General features: G+C 42.1%; 1 protein-coding gene across 4 annotated transcripts in view; it reads left to right on the top strand.

The window, feature by feature from the left end:
• CDKL5 (cyclin dependent kinase like 5) overlaps positions 1-14,442 on the top strand; it is a 316,174-nt gene that overhangs the window by 251,131 nt on the left and 50,601 nt on the right. For 3 of the 4 annotated variants that reach the window (XM_033950592.1, XM_033950594.1, XM_033950591.1), the window contains exons 13-14: positions 2,949-3,993; positions 11,656-11,751. In XM_033950592.1, coding sequence (XP_033806483.1) covers positions 2,949-3,993; positions 11,656-11,751 — 1,141 coding nt within the window. The remainder of the gene's footprint in view (positions 1-2,948; positions 3,994-11,655; positions 11,752-14,442) is intronic. The other variant, XM_033950593.1, reaches the window with a different exon arrangement.

Below are 14,442 nucleotides of genomic sequence, written 5' to 3'. Positions count from 1 at the left end.
GGCACTCTACTGTTTCCTCCATTGAGAAAAATGGCCAGTTACCCCCCTACCCTCTATTTTCTATCCGATAACCAATTCCTAATCCACAACTAAATTGTGCCACCGATCCCATGACACTTTATTTTTTCTCATGAGGAACTTTATCAAAAGCTTTCTGAAAATCTAGATACACTACTATATCAACCGGCTCACCTTTATCCACATGTTTATTCACACCTTCAAAAATGTCAAGCAGATTGGTGAGGCAAGATCTCCCTCGGCTGAACCCAGGCTTACTCCGTCTCATTAAATCATGCTTGTCTACATGTTCCACAATTTTATTTTTTATAATTGTTTCTACCATTTTTCCAGGCACTGAAGTGGGGCATGCCGGTTTGTAATTTCCCAGATCTCCCCTGGAGCCCTTTTTAAAAATCAGTGTAACATTGGCCACCCTCCAATCTTCAGGTACTACAGATGGTTTTAGTGACAGGTTACAGATCACTAACATCAGGTCAGCAATTTCATGTTTGAGTTCTTTTAGTACCCTGGGATGTATACCATTTGGTCCAGCCAATTTATCACTTGGCTTAGTACATCTTCCAGATTCACTGAGATTTCTTTCAGTTCCTCCGCATCATCACCCTTGAAAACCATTTCTGGTTCAGGTAGATCTCATTCATCTTCTTCCGTAAAGACCAAAGCAAAGAATTCATTCAGTCTTTCTGCTATGGCCTTAACTTCCCTGAGCGCCCTTTTGCTCCTTGATCATCCAACGATCCCACAGATTCCCTCACAGGTTTTCTGCTTCTGATGTACCTAAAAAATTGTTATGAGTTTTTGCCTTTTTTGCAAGTTTCTCTTCATATTCTTTCTTAGCTTTCTTTATCAATGCTTTGCATCTAACTTGCCAGTGCTTCTGTTTCTTCTTATTTTCTTCATTCGGATTCTTTTTCCTTTCTTTAAAGGATGATTTTTTGCTCTAATAGCCTCTTTCACGTCACCTTTTAACCACACCAGCTCTCGTTTCTTCTTCTTTCCACCTTTGCTGATAAATGGAATACATCTGGTCTGAGCCTCCATGATCATATTTTTAAATAACATCCACGCCTGGTTTACAGTTTTGTATGTTCAAAAGTTAGTCGAAATGTCTGTGCACCTTATGGAGCGAATATTACCTTTTTTCCGCCTTTTTAAATCCTAGTGGTCCAGCGGTGTATCAGCAGGAGCGAGCTTTCCGCGCTCCTGCCTGCGCCCGTGCCGCTCCCTGAATGGCTGCCATCAGTTCTTGCGGGACCACCAGGATTTAAAAAGGTACCGGGGGGGGGGGGATAAAAAACATGGAAATACCAAAAATGATGTGCATTCTTAGGCATCCATAATAACTCACATATGTCAAGATTCACTTTTAAATTTATGAGTATCAAGCCAGGTGTGCATCGCCTCCAGATATTTATTCAGTATTTAATGGCCTTCTTAATCAGCTTCTATATAAAGCTGGATAATATCCACATTGGCATGATAATTGATATTAAATTTCTAAAAAAAATGCTCAACGGAGGAAGATAAATATTATGAAAATAACTGGAGACAGCAACGAACTCTGGAGCTGGAAAGAGTTACTCATTTTAATGCTGGCTGTGACATTCTGATGACATGAAATTCCTATACCAAAAGACACAATAAGGTGGCGCATCTTTCTCAACCTCCTCCTGTCCTGGCCTACCACTAGACCACCAGAGGGGGGGACAGAGTTCAGGGCAGGGAGGTAGGACAGGGTACACCATTTGGTTCAGAATATTTTTTTCTTGTTTTTTTCTCCTCTACACCTAGGTGCGTCTTATGGTGTGAAAAATACGGTACTTATCTCAGTGGTTTCAATGCCTCAGTCAGGATAAGACAGCTGTAATTTCCAAGTGCAACAGATCACCAATTGCACAACCTTTACCAGCGGAATGATTCATGAAACACTACAGCAGTGATCCCCAAACAGTACACATTTCATCCCATTGTTTTTACCTTTCTTAAGAGCAACAAGTTCTGCACTGCAACAAAACTTTGACAATAACTTCCCCCCACCCTTACTCCAAGCATGCACACTGTGTATTCTAAACATTTATTGAATATTTATTTAATTGGTTTTCTTTACTTTGAAAGTATAGAATATGTTGTATAGGTCAGTGGAGCAAACTCCTCTTTTAATGCGTTTTGAATTGTAGTTTTATTAAACAGCAAAATGTGAAAAAAATTACCAGGGTGAGAAGAATTTTGCAGAGGTCTGTCCACTGTTCCAGGCTCTTTAGTATGCTTGTTTCTATGCACAGAAGTTTTTTTTTCTGCTTAAACTGTGTCTGATTACATAGAACACAGGCCCTGCTGTACAGCCTAACATCCAGTTTTGAAACACACTTATATGCTTCACATAAATTATAAGAGATGCATTTTAAAGTGTGGTTAGAGCTTGATGCTGATAATATGGTGGTCTTTGCAGATAATAGATTATAATTTATATATGATAAATATTGTATAGCTAATGAGTTTAAGGAAAGGCCATAGCTCAGAAGTACAGTAGTAAAAACGTAACCTGCTTATTGAATTCCTTCTCATGAGAACAGACCCAATGTGTAGCATTCATTTTGTATTATGTGAGGATTCCATTTGGAAAATATTTGTGTCTCCATGAACGATGGTAAATTTCAGAATATTTAGATAGTACCTGCCCTGTTATGGTTTTATGATGTCATCAACTTAGGTAAAAGTTGCTTTCCTTCCCTCTTGGTTTTGCGATATCAGTTGTACTGATTGGCCATATAGTCTGTCTCAATACTTGATTTCATATTAGAACAATACTTACAACTCTAAAGTAACACATTTTAGTGTCTCATGATAGTTTATTAATATCATTGGTTTTTAATATATATATATATATATATATGAAATAAATGTGTTTTTATACTTTTTGCATACAGTAGAAATCAGTCTAGCAAAAGCTGCACCCATCAACATCATCACAGGTCAAACAGCAAGGATACCCAGTCATTGGGAGTTGGACTGCAAAGAGGAGGAGATGATGTGCACCTTGCCAATGAAACACTTATAAATGGAAATCATCCTGCAGCCACCCACAGCCCAATGGCACACAAAAAAAATTATCAGCAGAGCAGCCAGAATGCAGCTGGCAACAAGGACATAGCCAGTAATAACTTGCCACATCTTCTCAGCCCTAAAGAATCAAAGACAAAAACAGAGTTTGATTTTAATGCAGAGCAAAAGACTTCAGAGGGTCCAGGCTCAAAATACCTGAAATCAAACTCACGCTCTCAACAGAACCGGCACTCTTTCATGGAAACATCACAGAGCAAAACAGGAAGTCTGCAGCCAGGCGAAAAACATAGTCGTCATAGCTACATTGATACAATACCCCAATCCTCCAAGAAAAATGCATCCTATATAGCAATGTCAAAGAGTCACGCAGGGTTGACAGACTCAAAATCTGTGGGTAATCTTAGTGAGGTTAGAAGTCAGATTTTGGAACCCAGTAGCAGGTACTTCCCCTCCAGCTGCTTGGACTTGAACTCTCCTACCAGTCCAACACCACCTAGGCATAATGATAACAGAACTTTGCTTAGCCCCTCAGGAAGGAATAACCGAGCTGAAAACAGCCTGGATTCCCGTAGGCCACAGACAAGGCATTCAAGGACCATGGACGAATTAAAACCACCTGATCAAATGGACTCAAGCCATTCCCATTCCAGTTCTGGCCCACATGAATCCTTTTCCTATGGTCTGGGATACACTAGTCCCTTTTCTTCACAGCAGCGTCCTCACAGGCATTCTATGTATGTGACCCGGGACAGAGTAAAGGTAAAGAACACTGATGGTGGACTGGCTGCAGGGCAAGGTATGGCTTCACGTGCAAACAGTCTGCAGTTACTATCCCCTCAGGTGCAACACCGGTCTCTTACTAGATCTGTTGGGTCTTCACGGGAGGACTGCACAGAGGATCTTAACAGGGTCAGTGTGAAACTTTGCTTTTCTCACTAAGTAAAAATTTGAAAATGTGAGGTTCATTCCAAATTCAGCTTATGTCTGAAATACATATATCTTCTCAAAAAGATTGTGGTTTTTGAACTCTCTTCAGCTGGACTTTTCAGTGAGTCAGAGAAGCAGTTTAATACAGGAGTATTCAAAATGGCAGTGATTTACAGTGATTTTCTGACAGGCTGTACGTACTAGGTCGCTAGAAAATACAAATGAATCAAGTGTAAAACAAGTGCAGCTGGCAGAACCAAGGAGTGCACCCTCATAAATCAACAAGCCAAAAACAAAAGAATAAAAACTTTATTAAAATTTATTGTGTATAAATAAAATACTAAACGGTCATCACCTAAACACCTGAGATGCTCATTTTTCAGCATATGCCTGCATAAAAAAAGCAATTTCTAAAAAACTTTCTTCATATAGCATCATATGCATTGCCTGTTAATGAAAAGTTATACATACATGATTAGATCTCTAATATAAGAAAATTTAGATTAAATATGATCTAAAGAATCTAAGTATATCATATATTTCCAGAAAAGTGTTTTGCATTACTGGTTTCAATTAGTTTCACAAGTAATTCAAATGTCCAATCCAAAATAAATAAGAGCTTTCCAAACTTTGGGTTGGGGGACCTTAAATGAGTCAGAAAACCTGAGCTTAGGGTCATGACCTGGGTGGACTCTCCATGAGCGCATGATTATTCTGTATCTCTAGCAAGTCACATGATCTTATTTGTCTGTGATCATGAGCATTGAATTAAATCAGGAAACTAAACATATAGGGGGTAATATTCAGCTCACAGCAGTAAGCAGCTTGCAGGCCACTTCAGCTGCAACCTGGCCATGTGCACCTCCTAGCATTGAATATTCGGGTATGTCTGCTGACCTGGAAGTAAACTGGGCACTGGTGGTATTCAGACTGGTGCCCAGTTAACTCGATGCATAAAGTTAGGACAGCGTTTTGGCTGAATGTCACTGCTAACCAGTTAAATTCTGCCCTAACTCTGGCCCCAGCCACACCCCCTAACCTAGGGGATGGCTGATTAGCAGTGATACTCAACAGTACTAACCATCAGGTGCTGCTGAATATCAACAAATGGCTAACTTAGTGGGATTTAACCAGGCAGGAGCCTTTCCTGCCTATTTAAACTTTTTAAATGTCGACCCCCATAATGAAAACCTTAATACCATTGATACTTATTGTTCTTTTTCGTACCAATATATACTTATTGTTCTCTTTCGTGTAAAACAGATAAGACTTAGGTGTTTCTAAAAACCTTTTCTATTAAGGATTGTCTATTTAATGTTCTTAAAGTATATTCTTAATAGATTACTCTTCCTCTAAATATGTGTACTTTATGTAGAGAAAAGCAGTACCCAACCTAAAGTAGTAATCTATTAGAAGTTCATTTTAGGAATATTAAATAAACAATCTTCTCATCTAATAATAAAAGGTATTTACAAGGTTTTAAATAGTATATCTTTTGTATCAGTGATACTTAGGTTTTGACTCCAGTTTAATTCCATGATATAATTTATATTGGATTTGGTCATTGTAATTACTGGTGGAATTAACTGAAACCAACTATGAAAAGCACTTTTCTGAAGACGTACAGTAGGTTCAAATACAGTATAGTCTATAGAATCTAATCTGGATTTTATTAATAGCAAGACCTAATATTATATGTATATCTTTTATTGGCAAGTGATGCATATGGTGTTACTGTATATGAAGAAACTTTTTAAGCAATTGCCTTATATGTTTAATCCCTAATGCAGGTAAATGCCAAAATATGGTCTTATTGGATTTTGTGATCATATGATTTATTATTTAATTATTTATTTGTAATAATTTGTTCCATTAATATTGTTTATTTTTGTGTGTGTGTGCACTCCCATGATGTAGCCATGAGTAGGCAGGGACCCACCAACATTGGTAGCGCACTTCTCCTGGCCCTGGTGGGGATCCCCAAACCCCACCACCTTGAATATGGCCAGGACTCTCTCCAGAACAGCTTCACAGTTGTCTGCAGCTTTCCTGAGTTGCCTGATGCCAGCACTCGGCACATGCTCAGTTTTTGTACATGCACAAAATCCAAACAATGCGCTGAGTGGCAGCATCGGGCAGCTCAAGAAAGCTGCTGTCTGCTGCAGAGCTGTGTTGGAGAGAATTCTGGCCATATTCAAGAAGGTTTTCAGCTAGTATGGCTTGGGGGATTCCTGACAACTCAGGTATTTAATGAGTTGGATAGGGCGAACTGCAAAAAGGACATGTGCCAATCCAAAATTTGAGGTGCACTCCTTGGGTTTTCTAGCATATCAGGTCATTGGCCTATGATCTTTTGTTGCTGACCTAGAACCTTTATGAACTTGCTTCCTTTTCCCTATTGTAGTTGCAGTGGAAGGCAGAAGGCACTGCTGGCCTTAAGCAAAGTAGGTTCCTCAGGTTTTGTGATAAGTTTTGAGGGTGATAGTCGAAAGACTTGTCCAGGTAATTTTCAGGAGTTACCTGGACAAATCTTTGTTCTTGATAATTCTATCACTCTCTCTTCCCAGCAGATCAGATTTATCCAGTTAAGAGAAGATGGTATTTGGGTCATTCCAGATAACTTTATATAATTGGCGGTCAGACTTTTATCTGGTTAAATTTGTTGACTATCCAATTAAGCTTATCTGTGAATAACTTTCCTAGCGGAGCCGGCAACAGATGTAGATCCCTGGAAAGTCCATCCGATGCCAGGCAGGGGCAGCCAGGAAAGTGTCTGCAGCACAGGTGGTTTCAACCTCACTCCCCTTTTTTGGCTATCTCAGCTCTGTTTTTTGTATATTTGATTTTCATGATAGTACAGTTCCCAGGCAGAATAGTTTAACCTCATTTAGATTTTTGTGCTGGGTGTCTCCTCTTGAAGTTATTGATATAATCCTGTTTTTTTGGCTAGAGACTTTTTCTTCCTCAGTAGGGAGGAGGGACTTTTTTCTCTATAGCCTGTTTCTGGAGCGGACCTGTGATTAGAATTATCAACTCTTGAGTGGAGCTGTTTCCCTATGGGATTTGAGGTTCATTTGGTTAATGTGTGATTTAACTGAGGGGCAACTGGACACACAAAAAAGACAGGGGGATATTTTGTTTATTGTCTTCACCTTTATATTAGCCTAGTTGGAATTTTATAAGAGACAATTTATATATTTGTATCAAAGTTGTAAGCAGAGTTTTACACAATGGTGTATGAAATTACCCTTCATTTGCCTGGATTATGTCTATTCATGTATATCCCCAACTAATTTTTAGAGTGCTTCTTTCTCTGTATAAATTGCTTATAAAATTATTTCCATAGACTGTAATTTCATAACAGGCCAGAAGTTAAACCAATTTTCAAAGGGAAAGTTACATGTATACTTTCCCTTTAAAAATCATCCCATTGAAATTATATATACACATTTATACTTATTATCTAGTACCTTAAAACTTTCAAGAAAATGTACGTATACATATGAAAATCCAAAAATATGTACTGTATATATGTAAGTTTAATTCCACACAAACACCTTTGCAAGGAACACATATACTCATCGTGAATAAAAATATGTGCAAAATGGCTTCTTCCAAAGGACTGAGAGCATAATACACTATTACCTGCATATGCTCTGGGTAGTCTTATAACAGTCAACTTTTATAACTCTTTGAAGATCTTAGTCCTATTATTCCTTTCTTGTGATTTTTTTTTTTGTCATAGAGTGAATGGACTAATAGGTTTCTTTTGATTTTTGTTCCATTCTGCTTTTTATGGTCTGTCTTGTAACAATCATCCAAAATATCCCCCAGCACTGTTTAAAAATCAAACAGAAAGATGACGTATAATCTATCAAAAAATGAAGAAAAGGCCTCAGTGTCATACTGTGTCTAAAACTGTAACACCCCCACAGGCAAACTTGTTTCAACAGCAAGTTGAGACAAGAAGACATCCTTGGTCAGAAAAACTCCATCTCCTTAATGCTTGCTCACCATCTAAAGCAGTGGTTCCCAACACTGTCCTGGAGGACCACCAGCCAGTCAGGTTTTCAGGATAGCCCTAAAAAACAAGTTTTGGGGCATCCTTACTTGCTTTTGTTTGGTTTCTGTCTTATAACAAACCATTTCTATGAAGAAACCTCTATGTTGTGCATATAAATGAATTAAAATTAGCCTAGTTTCCAAGCTTAATTCTTATTTGATATACCATCCATCTGAATGGTTCACAATCAAATTTTGAATCGAAGAGAAAAGGAAGTAAAGATTACAATATTAAGTATCAAATATAATACATGTAGATATAAAGAAAGTCAGCTGTTGTCCAAGCCAATCCAAGGCCAGAAGCGGGCATCTTACATCTCTGCATATGAAACCTGAAAATAATAGTTTAAGTTCTTCGTAAAATTCACTAGGGACTTCCATTGTGAACAAAGGAAGTTGATTCTAGAAGGTTGGAATTACAATCTTCATAATTAAAGGACTGCCCATTGGGTTACTGCAGAGATCTTAAGGTTATTTTTTTTTTAAAAGCAGACCATTTTGGGGAGTTTCTTATGCTCCTTTGCTTTTATGCTTAAAGATTTGTACCCCCTTTTATTAAACTGTGATAGCAGTTTCTAGCACGGGGAGCCACGCTGAATGCTCCGCGCTGCTCCCAACACTCAGAGTTCCTATGAGTGTTGGGAGCAGCGCGAGGCATTCAGTGTGGCTCCCGGCGCTAAAAACTGCTAGCGCAGTTTAATAAAAGGAGGCTTTGATGGGGCCATAAGTGAGTATAGAGTAGAGGTCTGCACGGGAACGGGGATCTCGGGGATCCCGCGGGTCCCGCGGGGATCCCGCGGGTTCCCCCCCTGGCCCACGGGACTCCCACGGGGACGCCCCCTGGCCCACGGGACTCCCACGGGGATGCCCCCCTAACCCACGGGACTCCCATGGGGACGCCCCCTTGCCCACGGGACTCCCACGGGGATGAAAACAACCTACCTAAATTCTGGCGATGCAAGCATGCAGCTTACAAGTCTGGCGTCGCGTCGGGAAATAGCCATGTTGAGCAGTGAGCTCAGCACGTACACAGATGAAAGCCTTGCTTGCTGATTGGTCCGGCGGCCCCGCCCCACCGTGCCGCCGGACCAATCAGCAAGCAAGGCTTTCATCTGTGTACGTGCTGAGCTCACTGCTCAGCATGGCTATTTCCCGACGCGGGCATTAGGCTGTTTTTTGTCATTTCGGGTGGGGGATGGCAGCGGCAGCAGCAGCCTGAAAAAGAAATCATCCTGGCCGGGTTCGGTGTCATGCTCCGGAGCTTCTACAGCCTTCCTATCTCCCTCTCCCTTCTACCTGCGGCTCTCTTCGGCAACTCAGCAGCAACGATCGACACAAGCTTCTGGCGTCGGGGCCTACCCTCTGCGAGTCCCGCTTGTTTCAACTTCCTTTTTCCACAAAGGCGGGACTCGTAGAGGGAAGGCCTCGATGTCGGCAGCTTGTCTTGATCACCGCTGCTGACGAGTTGCTTAAGAGAGCCGCGGAGCAGGGGGGTGTTGCCAGGTGCAGGTAGAAGGGAGAGGGCCAGATGCAGGACTCGTGGGTGAGGGAGGAGAAGAGAGAGGGGAGAGAAACAAAAGGAAATATTTCATACTGGGCTGGGCCGGAGTGGAGAGAGGGTGGAAAGATTCTGGCTACAGGGTGCAGTAACAAAGGAAAAGGGGGGAAAGCTGAAAATGGAGATAGTGACACAAAGAAGAGAAAGGGTAAGCAGGACCTTCTGAATAAGGATAGAGATACAGAGGGGACATGAAGAGGAGGTGAAATAGAGACATAGAAGTAATGCTGAAAAAGTGTGTGTGGGGGGGGGGAGATAAAGACATTGAAAGGGCAAATGGTGAATATGGGGTAAAGACAAGGACAGAGACAAATGAAGATTCTGAAAAAGTGGTGAGATAGGGATATAGGTGAGATGGACACAAAGAAGGGTGATGCTGGAAAATAGGTGGAATGGTAATTCTGACAGACACAGAAGGGAAATGCTGGATCAAGGAGAGATGGGGCTCAGGCTGGATGGAATGAGGAGAAATGCCTTGTTGGCCCGGAACTTCCTCTCCTACGTCAGAATTGACGTCAGGGAGCAGAATGCTGGTCAGCGCGACGCTTCTGCAGGGAAAGCTTGGGACAGCGGTGGCTTGGGGACTATTCCCCGATGGCGGTGGCAGCAAACCGAGTGGCTTGGGGGAGGGCACGGAGAAAGAAAGAAAGGGGGCAGACAGAGAGACAGAAAGAAGGGGGAACAGGGAGACAGAAAGAAAAAGTTGGGGGAGAGAATGAGGTCTGGAGGAGAGGAAACATACAGGAGGCTGAAAGAAAGGAAGAAAGATTGGATGCACAGTCAGAAGAAGAAAGTGCAACCAGAGACTCATGAAATCACCAAACAGCAAAGATAGGAAAAATGATTTTATTTTCAATTTAGTGATCAAAATGTGTCTGTTTTGAGAATTTATATCTGCTGTCTATATTTTGCACTATGGCTCCCTTTTACTAAACCGCAATATTGTTTTTTAGCGCAGGGAGCCTATGAGCATTGAGAGCAGCGCGAGGCATTCAGCGTAACTCCCTGTGCTAAAACCTACTATTGTGGTTTAGTAAAAAGGGAGGGGGTGTATTTGTCTATTTTTGTATTTTGTTACCGAGGTGACATTGCATAGAGTCATCTGCCTTGGGAAATGTATATGGCAGATATCTTTGTTTTGTGTTCAAAAGAAAAGGAAATGCATTTCTGGTTTTATTTCTACAGTGTTGAAGTACTTGTTGGCCCTTGCTGTGACTGGTGGGGATCCCCAAGCACCGCCAGCAGAGGACCTCCTCTAGAGATGGTCAGAACTCCCCTCCACCAAGCGCAGCAGTCGCTGGCAGCATCCATGAGCCACTGAGGTGCCAGCATCTGTGACTCAGGGACGCTACTGCTGCCTGCCAAGCTTGGCAAAAGGGACCCCAGGCCAACTGCAAAGGAAGTCCTCAGCTGACAGTTTGTGGGTTCTCATCAGCTGAGTATTTATATTTTATATTTACATTAGAGGTTCTGGTAGAAACCCATTTACAAAGTATGTATTCTTCCCAATTAATATTTCCAAATTAATAGTCTCTTTGCTTATTTGTAAATGGGTCTCTACCAGAGCCTTTAATTCAGTAGCATAATTAAATAAAATAACTATTTCTGAAGTTTATAGGGAAGGATGGTGACGGAGGGGATTCCTCGCGGGGACGGGTGGGGACGGAGGGGATTCCTCGCGGGGACGGGTGGGGACGGAGGGGATTCCTCGCGGGGACGGGTGGGGACGGAGGGATTCCTCACGGGGACGGGTGGGGACGGAGGGATTCCTCACGGGGACGGGTGGGGATGGGTGGGATTTTGGCGGGGACGGGTGGGGACGGGCGGGATTTCTGTCCCCGCGCAACTCTCTAGTATAGAGACACTTTTGTTGTTTCTGAATCTTATTTGGATGCATAATAGAAATACTGTATTAATTTCTGTTTGTTATGTTTTGTTTTTCTTTACATTTTAATGTGTAATGACTAGAACTGAACTGTATTAAGTATCATAAACTATGTGAATTATATGTTTTGCTTGTTCAGGTTGACCAGACCCCTCCAGATGTGAACCATGCAAGACCTCTAGTTAAAGATCCTTCCAGAGATTCAACTTCATTTCACTCGCGGCAAAAGTCTGAGGTCTGAAGGACTTTTAAGATCCTTCTGGTTTATTATTATTAGTTTATTAATCTTGTTATACCACTCCTTCATTTTACTGGTCCAAGCAGTTATTCTAGCCAGTGCATTATTAATGTTTACATGTTCATCACTTATGTGCTTTTAGTATGAAAATAATCCAAACAAATGTGGATCCATGTTGAGACAAATAGTGGCAGATGATAAAAGTTGATTTCACAGGTGTGAAACTTTTGAGTGGTAATAGCAATCGTCAAGACTTCAAACCTACCTGCCCATCCATTCTTACCTGTTAATGTACATTCATAATTAAATTATAATAAAGTTTTTGAACACACACCCACACAAAAATGAAACTAATCTGTAAAGTGAGACTTATCTGGTTCATTTCTTAATATCAGCACTTAACTGCATCAGAGATAGCCAGCCACATAAAACCAGATATTCAGTGCCAATGTCTGGACGTGGCCTGGCATTGTATATCCAGGAATAATTTTGCCAGCAGTTAAAAAAAAGATAAAACCACTCACCATCTCTGATTGAATATCAACCCAGCAGCGTTTAGCTAACAATTGATTATTTTGTGTTTTATCCTAATATAATGCAATTAAAACAAATGTTAATACAAAACTGTTCCAATAGTAATACCCTGGAATAATCTATTGACGCATTTACATTTTGCAGAAAGAAATCCTTAACATGCTTAGGACTAGAGTTACTAATGCACACTAATGTCATTAAGATGTGTTATTTGTACTGTAATTAGGTTTCATTACAGTAAACAAGATCTACAGAAGGATAACGCACTTAGGACGAGAGTCACTAAGCAAACCGATCGTGTACCAATTGGTTTGCGACCCAATTTCCCTCCGACCCGATTCACTAACCTGTGTACTGATCATCCTCCGATCTGATCCTGATCTGTGCATGCAATTGAGGGGAAACTACATGCAAAGCAGGAAGGATGCAATTCACTAAACTTTCTTCTGGCATACTGACTGGCTGGCCAATCAAAAAACAAGCAATTAAATTTAATTGCCTGTACTAAAACCCTGCTCTCTGCCCTGATTCTCCTGTTCTGGCCGCCCTGCTCTCTGCCCCGATCTCCTGCTCTGGCCACCCTGCTCTTGGCCGCTCTTCCCCGCAGTGCGAGCCCTTAGTTTTAATCCCTGGGTTAAAAGTGGGGCTGCACAGTGGGGAAGGGCGGCAGAGAGCAGGAGAGTCGGGGCGGCAAAACCCAGCATCCCTGCAAATTTCCCAAGTGCCCGTGCAAGGCCTATTGTGAGCTCCTTTCTCAGATTTGCATTCAGTCCCCATCTGATTGATATGCAAAGAGGTTGTGTCTCATTGTGTCTGCCTTGTAAATAGGAGCCAGGCTTTCTAAAGCCCAATAGACTACCATTTAAAGCTTCTGAAGCACTTTTACATGCTGTGAATGAGTGCTGGCAACCCCTTTGCCAGAGCTCAACGCTAACCCGGCTAAACACTGTCCTAGCTTTCGTATTTATTGCTCTCGCCCCTCCCCCCCCCTTCCGGGGCTACTCCAGAGAGCATGCGCAGACCATCTACAGGAAAAGCAGATGGACTGTGTATGCGTCAGGATCGCTCACTAGCGATCCATGTGGTCAGTGGGGGGCGTTCTCCGATCGCCCCATTTGTATGCTGAGCCTTGGTGAATTGGTCGGCCTGCCGTGGATTGGGCACAGAGAGGCAGGTTAGTGAATCTAGCCCTTAATGCAGTAGTACATGTTGAAACTCTATCCCTTAGGGCTAGATTCACTAAGCAAACCGATCGTGTACCAATTGGTTTGCGACCCGATTTCCCTCCGACCCGATTCACTAACCTCTGTCCCGATCATCCTCCGATCTGCACATGCAAATGAGGGGGAACGGCATTGAAATGATGGCAGGCAGCGATTCACAAACAAAAACCCTGCAACACCGACTAGGCTGACCGATTACAAACAAGCAACTGCTGGGGACCAGTTGTTCATAGCTTTCCAACTGCCATCTCCTGCTCTGCCTGCTGTTTTTCCAGCTGTCTGCTCCTTACTCTCCTGCTCTTTCTGCCCCGACTCTCTGCCTCGATTTTCTCCTGCTGCCCTGCTCTGCCCTGAATCTGTTCTCCTGCTCCTTGCCCCGACTCCCCGAATCTGTTCTCCTGCCTAGTGAATCTGCTCTCCTGCCTGCTCCGAATCTCTCCTTCCACCCCGACTGGCTGCCCTGCTCTCGCCCCGAATCTCCTGCCCTTCCCCGCACTACAAGCCCATGGTTTTAACAAAAAAATAAAAGTAAAAAAAGGTCGCTGCTCTTAAGCATGCACAGACCATCTACAGTTAGTCTGTGCATGCATTGGGATCACTGAAGGCTAGATAGCACCAATTCAACAAACTTTTTCCACCAACTTTGGGAGCATCCACATCAAGGACATTGACAGCATTGAAAATGTCTGCAACTTTGATGTCAATACACAGAAAACATCTCCAGCATCAAATTTGCTACCAACTTTGAAACCTCGCTAGGCATTGGTATCCTCACCATCAGAGTCATCCGTCAGAAAAGCTAAAAATCATATGCTTGCTTCTCCATCCAGACATGCATCAATGTCTTCTCAGGTATCAACACAATGGCCTCAAGCCACCGATTGACTATCTCAACATCTACAAGTTACCTCAACATTTCGTCAGTCTCTTC

This window comes from Geotrypetes seraphini, chromosome 6 (assembly GCF_902459505.1).
Source record: "Geotrypetes seraphini chromosome 6, aGeoSer1.1, whole genome shotgun sequence".
In the NCBI taxonomy this organism is placed as follows: Eukaryota; Metazoa; Chordata; class Amphibia; order Gymnophiona; family Dermophiidae; genus Geotrypetes; species Geotrypetes seraphini.
This window is presented reverse-complemented; position numbering and strand designations above follow the sequence as displayed.